Source organism: Gymnoscopelus braueri (genome assembly GCF_963280865.1).
Source record: "Gymnoscopelus braueri genome assembly, chromosome: 11".
Taxonomy (NCBI): Eukaryota; Metazoa; Chordata; class Actinopteri; order Myctophiformes; family Myctophidae; genus Gymnoscopelus; species Gymnoscopelus braueri.
In genome coordinates, this window is record NC_137613.1 from 27865571 (window position 1) to 27877039 (window position 11469).

The 11469-nt window shown below is 44.9% G+C and overlaps 1 protein-coding gene across 1 annotated transcript; it reads left to right on the forward strand.

Annotated features, from left to right (window-relative positions):
• The first annotated feature begins 6470 nt into the window (after positions 1 to 6470).
• Positions 6471 to 11410, forward strand: cUnh6orf136 (chromosome Un C6orf136 homolog). The gene is made up of 7 exons (XM_080442292.1): positions 6471 to 6632; positions 7413 to 7643; positions 7859 to 8551; positions 8677 to 8765; positions 8935 to 9135; positions 9289 to 9358; positions 9499 to 11410. Exons 2-7 carry the CDS (start codon positions 7545 to 7547, stop codon positions 9640 to 9642), a joined length of 1296 nt encoding a protein of 431 aa, XP_080298418.1. The 5' UTR covers positions 6471 to 6632; positions 7413 to 7544; the 3' UTR covers positions 9643 to 11410.
• Positions 11411 to 11469: the final 59 nt, after the last annotated feature.

Below are 11469 nucleotides of genomic sequence, written 5' to 3' on the forward strand. Positions count from 1 at the left end.
AATCAATCAATCAATCAATCAATCAATCAATCAATCAATCGCACCAGTTTCAGAGAGTCCTGAGGTTTGTTCCATTTGTGTGGAGCAGGCCTAATACATAAAAGCAGTCTTTCTGCTCTTACGTGGACTGGTATATCTAATGTGTGTTTGTGAGCATGTTGAATGTCCAGTAACCTTTCGTTCCAAAAGTGAGGATAGATATAAAGGAAGTTTACCACACAAGGCCTTATAAATAAATAAAGTCAAAGGAGTGGGGACTGAAGAGTCAGACAAACTATTCTCGAGTCTGGCAGGTTAGCAAATCAGAAGATTTCTTTATTCTTTTTAAATGTTTCAACAGATCAGTCAGTGGTACCACTGGGCGTGGTGACCCTGTGGTTGTGTCCGTAGGATGCAGCACTGTTTTCACAAGCTTCTCTGGTAATCAAAAGCCTTGCTGAAGACAGTGACGGGCCACAGGAAGGTTCTTGTTTTTGACCCCTTCTATGATTCTTTACAATGTGATGATTTGACCTGCAGCAGCCCTCTTCTCATGGAACCCATTCTGCTCTGTTCTTAGGAGAGGTTTGAGAACTGGACGGGTTCGGTTGAGCGCCATCAGGTTGAAGGAAGAAGTTCCCCCTTCTCGTACTGTTTGTGAGGTCAAGCAACAACCAAGGAATACCTCTGTCTTCTCCACAGCTCCTTCCATCCTTCAGCGACCTCTTCACCTTGACATAGTCCCCCTGTGTGAAGGACCCATGCTTGACCTCTAAGTCTTTGAACACTCTCTCCACCTTGGACTGAGTGTCCATAGGCTTAACTGTAGTCCCAGATAACCCGAAGGTGGCATACCTGTTTCGTGTTCCTGCTTATATTCCAATAGCTTTGTTTGATTGGCTCGACAGCAGATTTGAACCGGAAACACATAAAGGTGTCATGTGTTTCTGATGTGTATCTTGGTGCCTATGTCTCATGACCAGATGAGGTCAGGAAAGTGTAGACGAAGGACTGACCTGATGAAGATGTATTGACATTGAAACGAGTTTGCTCCAGTGCCTTCCTTCTTCTACACATACTGTACCAGTCCCGCTCCTGAGATGCACCGGACCAGCCTGAATTTTGCTTGAGGCACGGTGGAACCCCTTTGTTTTTGGTGTAAACGAAGACCCTCAGCCCAAGACTCAAATGGTCACTGGTCTTCTTCACGATTAAGTTAGTCCCACCTTACATCTCTGAAATGAGGATGCTCCTGAGTCACAACCAAGGCTGAGAAGTCACTGGATAGCTACTATACCCATATGCTGTTTAAGGACCTTTTTTGTATCGTGGCAAGACCATGTGCAGAACATCGACCTCTGCCAAGATTGACAGAGAAGATTGACTGGGCATCATCTAAAAGCACTGTGTTCGTCACCCTCAGCTTGCAACTGCCCGCCTACACTATATAAGAGTCCAAACAGGGCACTGGTAAGAAGGACTACATAGACCAGCTCAAGAGGGACACCGGCCGACCTTGCAAAGCAGAGGAGCTGCACACTCCTGCAAGGTGGACACTGTACAGGGACAGCTGGAGGAAAAGGAATCGTTTTCTGGCTTGTGATGTTTTTACAGTGGCCCAGACATTAACTGGTTGATTTATTGTACACTCAGGCCACAACATTGGATGTGATGGAATATTGTTGTTGCATTTGAAAATAAATGAATAAATTAGCAAGCAAGCAAACTATTTTTTTTTTGTTGAAATGAAATAATAATAATTTCCTCAGTGCCAACCTTCAATTAACCTGATACAATCACTATTAAATGACAATTCTAAAGATATTCATATTAATAGCTAGGTAGGACGATCATATCATGCCGCTCACGATAAGGCAATTGATGAAGTTGATGAAATTGCAAAACTGCCAAGTGCCAACACTGAAGTAGTAACTGTATTCGATATGTTATCAATTTCGGTGTGACTGCACTTCGCACAAACTCACTGAATGCCATCCTCAAATTGTTGCAGTGCAACACTTTTCCTTCCCTGTCACGCACGCATTGAACAATAGAAATATTAAACCACAATGTTTATTAAATTCAAATTTTCCAAAAACTGGTGATAGCCTAATGTTTTATCATGTTCCCAAACCCGCAAGTCGATATGTGGGTGATTATTCTTTCTGGAAACGTTCTTACGTCACGCTGGACTTGCGTGACGCATGTGTGGGCAGGGCAGGAGTTCCGTCGAGTTAGCCATATGTTGACTACAGAAACGGTCCGGAAGTGGATCAAATTGGCATCTAAAATAAAACACCAAAATATTCGGGCTGGCAGGGGAAAAAAAGTAGGGACACTGATGATGAGTGTTAAATGGGCTATGGGATTTTGCATATGTATTTCAAACCTCACAGGTCCATGTACAAGTAGGCTATATTTCAAATCAATGCATTTTAACACAGTGCGCTCAGAACTAATACGTGCGTTCGGATATATAGCACTGAGCGCACTGGCCAATACAAACTAATTACGTGAGTGCGCTCCCGGTGCTTATTTCCGAACGCACGTGAACCGTGGTGAAGTTGGTTTCAGGTTGGATATTCACCCAGTTGGATATTCGATATTTTAGGGACTATCAATAAATTAAGGATTGCAATTTTTACAAAATACAATATCTCTTTGACAAAAGCACCTGGGCAGACCAAAATGCATCATAATGTTCTTTGCCCATGCCTACACGATGCACAGCCTTTATTTTGAAAAAAAATCCTTCCAAAAATATTTTTCATTAATTTCTGAAATCTAAGAAATTCAATAACTTTTAGGTCACATGACCTTGACAACCAAATCTTCGTTCACATTTTCCGTCACCCATGCCTACACGATGCACTGTACCCTTTATTTTGAAGAAGTTTCCTTAAAAACAATTTTTCATTCATTTCTGAATTCTAAGAAATGCAATAACTTTTAGGTCACGATGCTTTGACAACCAAATCTTTGTTCATATTGTCTGTCAGCCATGCCTATATGATGCACACCCTTTATTCTGTCAATTTCCCTTCAAAAGCAATGTTTCATGAATTTCTGAAATCTAAGAAATTCAAAAACTTTTTGGTCACATGACTTTGACAACCAAATCTTTCTTCATATTGTCCGTCACCCATGTCTATATGATGCACACCCTTTATTTTGTGTGTTCCCGCCAGTGTACGTCCTGCTGTAAGCCTGTTGTATGTTAATACATACTTGACTTAACCTGCCTGCCTGCCTTGTTCTGCTTCTGGGTCCTCACCTGACACGCACCGTGACAGTATAATCTGACCAAACATCGACCAAGCAAAACTCCAGGAGATAGACGACGACCTGCTTGCAATTAATAGTTATGTATATGCCGTTAAGAACACCACCTGTGTTTTGGAGCAGGAACCTTAAAATAACTTTTTTGTTTTATGAAGATGAGACCAAACCTAGCCAGTCTGGTGGATGGAACAGCAAGGCAACTGACCACCATGTTGAAAGACTTGCTATCCAGCAACCACCTTTGGCCTACTGAGCCTGCTTCCCAGCCTGTGTTCCAGTCAGCTAGCCTCCGGCCTACTAGCCTCCAGTTGGCTAGCGACCAGCCTGCTCCAGTGAGTCCAGGAGTCCTTGCCGCCCAGCGACGCCAAGGCGCTGTCACCGGCCAGCGACGCAGCTCAGCGCCACAGAGCCCCCGCCGCCGCAGCTCAGCGGCACAGAGGCTCAGCGCCAGAGGCTCCTCATCAGCTGATAACCTGCCAGAGCCCTCGTCTGCCGTCTTTGTGGACGGCCTGCCTGTGTCTTCTGCGTCCTCGTCAGCCGACAGCCTGTCTGAAGCCTGGTCGGTTTTCTTTGCTGACACCCCTCCTGAACATTCAGAACTGTCATCGGGCGCACTCCAGAGTTCGGTCCCTTTCCCCGACCCACAATCTGTTCCTAGCCCCCGTGCTAGCCCAGTTTGTATATCCCTATTCATAGCCCTGTCCTTCAGTTTCCCAGGTAACTAGCACCGCTGTTCCTCCATTTGTAAGTCCCCCTGTTACTAAGGTTGCTAGCTCTCACTTTGCCCCGTCTGCTAGCCCACCTATAGGTACCCTGTCCTGCCTAATTGTTTGTCTGCCTGTCTCCCTATCTGTATGTCTGCTAGCGTGTATGCCAGCTTGTGTGCCTGGCTACTCCCCAGTCCTCAACTCTCCCTTCTATCCTGTTTAACCACCTGTTATGTCAGACCGCCTGTTTGTACGCTTGTCTGTCTGCCTGTCTGTCAGTTAGTTTGTTTGTCTCTTGGTTTGTCTCACCTTATGCCTGTCTGCTTGTCTTTGTGCTTACCTGCATGTATGTCTCTGTGTCTCTCAATCAGTTAAGTCTGTTAGTTTTTGTGTCCCCCTGTGTTTAGCATTTTTGTCTTGCCTTGCGTCAATCTCCCGGAAGGAAGTCACTGAGGTAGTTAAACAACTCCGCAGTGGCAAAGCTCCGGGGGTTGATGAGATTCGTCCAGAAATGCTGAAGGCTCTGGGTGTTGAGGGGCTGTCTTGGTTGATACGTCTTTTCAACATCGCGTGGAAGTCTGGGACAGTGCCGAGGGAGTGGCAGACTGGGGCGGTGGTCCCACTTTTCAAAAAGGGGGACCAGAGGGTGCATGCCAATTACAGAGGTATCACATTACTCAGCCTCCCTGGGAAAGTTTACGCCAAGGTACTGGAAAGGAGGTGGGAGGTGCTGCGGGAATATGGAGTGAGGGGGACCTTGTTGAGGGCCATCCAATCTCTGTACGCCCAAAGCGAGAGCTGTGTCTGTGTGCTCGGTAGTAAGTCGGATTATTTTCCAGTGGAGGTTGGTCTTCGTTGGGTTGGTCTCGGGGTTGTCACCTATCCTGTTTGTGATATTCATGGACAGGATCTCGAGGCGAAGTTGTGGCGGAGAGGGTATACGGTTCGGTGAGCTAAGGGTTGCGTCACTGCTTTTTGCGGATGATGTGGTCCTGATGGCACCATCGGTCCGGGACCTTCAGCTTGCACTGGATCGGTTCATAGTCGAGTGTGCGGCGGCTGGGATGAAAATCAGCATCTCCAAATCTGAGGCCATGGTTCTCAGCAGGAAACCGATGGATTGTGCAGTCCGGGTAGGGAATGAGGCTTTGCCCCAGGTGAAGGAGTTTAAGTATCTCTGGGTCTTGTTCACGAGTGAGGGGAGGACGGAGAAGGAGATCAGCCGGAGAATCGGAGCAGCAGGATAAGACTTTGGATAAGCGGTTGAAGATGGATGGATGGTCTTGCCTTGCTCAAAGCTAGTCCAATGACTTGTTCCTGCCAGTCCAGTTTCTAAGTATAAATCACCCTTAAAATAAATCACATAAACCGCCTCCGTCTTGTCTTGTTGACATGTGCTTCTGCTGGGTGGCACAGAGTGATGTGTTGCTCTACTGGAGAAAGTAAACCAGGGAGTCTCCAATTTCCACGGTGAGGCCGTTATCAGTCATGGTGACCCTCTTGTCTTCCAGGTTGATGCTGAACACAGACTTGTCTGAGACGGGCAGCTTGCCCTCTTCTTCGTGACCCAGAATAGGAACCCGTCGGAGACGATAAAGTCCCACACCTCTCTGGTCATCTGCTCTGGCCTGATGCCAGCAGTGAGGGCCCCTGTCTGTTGAGCATGCCACCCTGCAGGAGGTGAGCCACTGTGTAGTACACCATGTAGATGGTGGAGTCTGACAGAGACTCGATCAACCACTTCTGGTCCCACGGCAGACAACCACGCCCAAATATGGAGTTTGTGATGTCAGACTTAGATAGGTTTTATGTCGGATGGCTCCATATATGGAGTACCAATATTCAGTGGGTAAGTATGGCAACCCAGCAAATACCCATATGACGTGAAAGTGAGTGAAAGCCTTGTTACAGTAATTGTTGTAGTGAAAAACCCACGCGATGGCAGTCAGGCAGCAGGCACCCAGCAGCCCATGTTTGGTAGACTGCAGGGCCTTTAAATACTCACACTGATTGCCAATGAGGAAGTGACAGTGCAGCTGTCCTACGGTGGCCCCTGAGGCTCAACTCTAACTGGCTACACATTTATGGAGATCTCTGTATCTGTCAGTCCATGTCCCTTTTATGGCCATATATGGAGAGTTCCTTTTATGCCCGTACATGGAGATCTCTGTATCTGTCAGTCCATGTCCCTATACCCTATGCCCATATATGAGATCCATGATGTCATCAGTATTCAGTATATGCCCATATATGGAGCTGACTGATTGGTTTGCTGATGCCATGATGACACATTTGGGTTAGACAACAACACACTCCATATTTGGGCGTAGTTGCATTGGTAACTCCTTATTATGGTTATGGCTGAGTGATGTTGAGTTTTTATACACCTCTAACATCACGCTCATAATACATTCTGATCATTTGATTTTTCAACATTTGCCAACCGTGTTTTATTTTGAAGTCCACAACAGGAAGTGTCATCTTTCTCAGTAGCGCGCAGCTGACACACGCTGGTATAGGAGAGGCAAGGACATCTGGGGATGGAATGACATTTGTGTAAGTTAACTAAGTGTGTGTATGCTGTTCATTAACCTCAACGCATCAAGGATCTCTGTACGAGGACTGTGCACTCTGGAGGAATCGCCTACATTTAGCTTGTGAAAGGTAATGTTACATATTATATCCTAACCAGTGGCTGGTTAAACCACAAGCTACTAGCTAGCGCTAGCTGATTAGTTATATAGCAAGTAAAGGCGACGTTTTTGGACACTGTTAACTATTCCTTAACTGTCATAATAGAACCTATCCAGAATCTGCGAATGTAGCGATTCTGCGGCGAGTTTTTCTTTTTTTTAAGGGCAATGAGTCAGGCGTTTTCATTTAATACACCGACGGAGGCAGTCTGTCTGATCACCCTATCTAACTGTATCGATATATATTCTGGCGTTACATTGACGTTACTTTGCAAATTAAGCGTTTATCTCGTCCACCATTCTTGTTCCCTGTCAAATCGCGACGTGTGAATGCTGCAGTGCAAAGTCTGATCGTCTCCTTTCATTTCAAGCTGGAACAGCAGCATCTGTATTCCACACAATTTAACTTGGGAGATTCCAGTTTGGATAGAAAAGCAGTTGATGTGAGTGTGAACTGTTTTGGTTCGCCATGTGAGATGTCTGTGAGTCTCATTATGAGCCTGTGGGCTGGTCACCCTCACGTTCTTCATGTCATGTGCTGTTGGCATAGTTTCTGGCTCTAGTAATAGGAACATGAGGAGGAGTACAAGGTCAACAAGAGAGCTGGTCACAAATATTAGTAGTCCAATGAACACTTATGTAAAAAATTAAATACTGATTTGATTCTTGGTGGATAAAGACTTAGAAATAGATAACAGAGTCAGCGTCAATACGATTAAGCATGTCATTTTTCTCCTCTTCTCCCTCCCAGGTGCTTGGATAGTGTGCATTCTAACTTGTGTTGGGGTTTTGCCGAAACAAATACAATAACGACAGCAAGCAGTTATCTGTCAGGTTGGTGATGGTTAATTGGTGACTGGGGTTGTCCCTGCCCCTGACGTGAATGGCTGTGTGCAGAGGTGGAATAGCATTCTGGGTGGGATATGTCCGGAGCCACGGCAGCATTCAACCCCTCAAACAGCAGAGATGGATTCTCGCACAGGTAATGTTCTGCTTACTTTATATTAGCCCCGTCTGTGACCTCACCCATCATATTAGCCCCAGACATGCTACAGCGATGGGTGAGGTCACAGGTGGGGCTATAATTTATACTCCATGGCACAATATGGTAGGCTGGAGGCTTCACAGGACCATCACCTTTAATTTCAGTACTGTACAGTAAATTTTCCCCATTCCTTTCTTTTTGATTAAACTTAGGCAGTTGATTGCCAGTGGCTTGGACAGACCCGACCTCTGAGCAACGCGACGTGGGCCCTGGTCCCCCCTAACAGCTTGAGGTATCAAAGTGTAAAGCAGCCTGCCCTTTCACACCCCTTTCACCATGCAAGTCAGCCGCAGAAAGCGAGTTTCTGTGAGGAGGATTGGGAGGAGTCACTCAGTGTGTGTGTGCTGGTGCGACCCGGGGAGTCTGACGGCCAGCACACTCTGGTGGAGATCCCGCTGTTTGGCCAAACCAAACTAGGAGAGCTCCTCGCTCCGGGGGCCAATAAACCCATGGAATTCCTCTTCCCACTGACTACTGTGGACGGCTGCAGAGAGGACGACATCAGCGTCGGGATAAAAGTGGACCGTCTGGGAGGAAATGATAGTGACATTGTGGCGAGAGAACATGGGTCTTTCAGAAGCCTTTTCGAAGCAGAAGGGTGCCCGGCACCTTTCATGTACGGCTCCAGTTTCTATTGCTTTCACTGCCCGGGGACAGAACCTCCGCCTGGTTGTGGGATCATATCTCAACATATTATTGGACTTGAAAACAAACCCATGGACCTGTCTCTGTTGCTGTCTACCTCGCTGTGTAGCCATGCAGAGAGAGCCGAGGGTGACCATAACAAAATGGAGAGTGAAGAAGAGGAGAAACTGGACTTGATATATGAAAGGCTAAGGATGGAGGTAAGCGTAATTCTAATTTCTTTAGAATCTACAGTAAGACATAAGAGGCATGTTTTGACGACGGCCTATATCCTCAGGCTGTCACTTTATCATTGTGGCATTAATTTTGACCATCTGTGTTGCAGCTTCCTAATTTCTTTTTGAAGAGCCACGATTACTCCATGTACTCCAATGATGTGGAATTCGTTAACGGGCTTATCAATACCAAGACCAGGTATATACACGTTTCTTTCTTAACTCCTATTTAAATTAGGCTTTAGAAGCTGTCATCATTATCTGTCATCAATCACTTGTAGCATAGTCATACTTATTTCTCGTTGATGATTGATACGAATTCTGAATGTGATTCTAAATTAACACGTCTGTCCTTTGGCTGGTTCTAGAGGCCGTGTGATGTACCAGCTGATGCTGTCCGTCTGGCGGTTGTTGTGTCTCTGTTACTATGCAGAGGCTCGGTTGGAGGTTCTGAAGCTGACTAAACACATGGAGGATGGGACGGTGAAAGCTCGCTGGAGGATCAAAGGCCTGCCGTGCCACACCCTTCTGTTGCGTTTCTACAGAAAGGACAAATCTCACCTCTATAGGTAAAACTGCAGCTGTAACACACCAGTAATAAGACGGTGTTATGCTATTACATAGAGTAGCTTTCTAATCTATACATTGCGATAACGTTTTGGATGCAACATGATTTTGCAGCACAAGAGTTCATAATCAAACCACAACATTTTCTATCACAGGACATACGATGCACTCTCTACCTTTTACATCGGGCATGACGGACTCATACATTGTCATAAAGTTGAAAAGGTAAGGTGCTAACTCTTGGGTGGTACTGTCAAATATCCAGTGACAATTGAATGGTTGATATATTGGATTGTGTTCTGTGTCACTATAACCTGTTTCATTTTAATTGGTTTCACAGTCTCGCAATTTGTCATTTCTTATAGGTGATGCAGGTTCAGCCTCCGGTTTTGCCCAGGGTGACCACACTGCTAACAGGGGTCTTGGTGGCCCTCGGGGTGCATGAACACCGGCCTGCCCTCAACTTGTTGCCTCTCCTCTTGTCTTCACTCCGACAGGGCAGAAACTGACCAGAGAGAGGGTGGAGCCAAGACAAAGTTTGGCTGGTCTATGTCCAAAGAACAGCGGAACATAAAATAAGATGAACACAAGAGAAATAAAGAGAGATCACAGAAAGTTGGAACGTGAAATTCACTCAAGTTGCTGTGTTGGATAAAGGTGTCAACGTTTAGAATGGGAGAACTGCAGTAAATGTTTAGCTTCTGAAAACTTGAATAATTATCCCCACACCCACCTGTATGTCTGCTTTGCAAATAAATATACAAAGGAAATATCTGTTGCCAGATGAAAAGCACTTACAGTATCTTCAAAAGGTTTTTTTTTTTTGTTCTTAAGGAGAAAGTAAGGAAGGAGTGTAATTTATTGTTTATTGTGGAAATTTAATGTGGATTTTAACATGTTTCATGGGCTCAGTGGCCATGAGACATAAATGTCCATGGACACTTTCAATTCAATGTATGAGAAATATTTTTTTTTTGGAATTGCAATGCTTTTGTGACAGCAGCAAAATGTACATTCAATTCCACACCTGTCCAACTTGAGTTCCTTCGCAGACGAAAAAAGCAGCAGCTATGTTATGCAATTTATGACCATAGTAAATGGGCCTACTGCCTGCAATTTGACAAATGTACAGGTGATGCTGGACTGCTCTCTGGACCTACATTCTGCGCACATTAATAACTAGAACTGTGTTCATTCCTACTATGTAGACCGAAGCTTATCTGAGAACTGTGTTCATACCATATAGACTGAAGCTTATGAGAAAATTACGTATTTCAGTTATTGCGGTAGATAACAAGAAATATTTGTTTCACAACATTCAAAAAACAATGTTTTGTTTTTGGGTTAACTCATCCGTGGCAAATTATTGTGCGCAGTCACCATGGGAGAAAAAGCTGCTAAATGAATGCTGCGGTTTCTGGAAATCCTGTAGGGTAGCTTTGCATCGTGCAATGCAACGATACAACCACTGACAGTGAACCATAGTGTCCACATCTAGGACAGGTCAGGATTCATGTGAAAACACTACTGTATAACTGCGTGAATGTAGGCCTTGTCTGAAATAGTCTTTCCCCTGTGCAGCATGTAGGGGTTAAACGCAAACCAACATTTCTGTCTCGAAAGCTACTGGGTGTTAAATGTGAGTGCATGCTGTGTGGCTCCGTCTATACGCAAGCATTTATTTTGAAATGTATATTCTGGAAAAATATCTATCATATGCTGGTGTGTTACATTCTCTGTATTTGACCGCAGACTGCAGGCAGAAGACAGCTGCAGCCCAGGCTTGACCTCGGCAGGGAGGGGGGAGGGGGGACGCAGGAGGGGTCACAGCCCCTGTCATCCACAAGTAAAGGCATTGACAAGATTTGAAAGACTCAGGGTTCAGGCTACAGAAATATGGGAATACAATTGGTTGGGATGACATTTGTAATTTGATGCAAAATTAGAAGAGTTAATTGTACATTTGGGTTGTTAAGTCCTAAATGAGTACTGTTAAAATTTACAGTGCTTGTCACTATAAAACTCATGCTTTCACTGTGCCATTATCATTGTTTCACAACAGTACCATCGGTCTGCGTGTGAATACTTTGTGCTTTTTTTTTTTCCAAACTAGGCAATAAAGCATGCCACATTGCTGTAGCACATTCTAAATATGCCATGGTATATAGTTATTGGTTAATATCTCTATAGGAGGCCTTGTTTGGTACTGTTGCTAGTTTCAGATGTCTGCAGTAACTCAAACTTGTGTGAATAAAATTAACTAGTGGGTAACACTGATCAAGTGCGCTCGTCATGTTTGATTTAGTTTATTTTCTTCACTCAAATGTTTAAGAATA

What these genes read in the sequence shown, in the direction of transcription:
- cUnh6orf136 (XM_080442292.1), top strand. Translation starts at nt 7,545, where the DNA reads ATGGCTGTGTGCAGAGGTGGAATAGCATTCTGGGTGGGATATGTCCGG. An exon ending in GACAAATCTCACCTCTATAG is followed by an intron (nt 9,136 to 9,288) that starts GTAAAACTGCAG and finishes TTTCTATCACAG; the next exon opens with GACATACGATGCACTCTCTA. An exon ending in ATTGTCATAAAGTTGAAAAG is followed by an intron (nt 9,359 to 9,498) that starts GTAAGGTGCTAA and finishes CATTTCTTATAG; the next exon opens with GTGATGCAGGTTCAGCCTCC.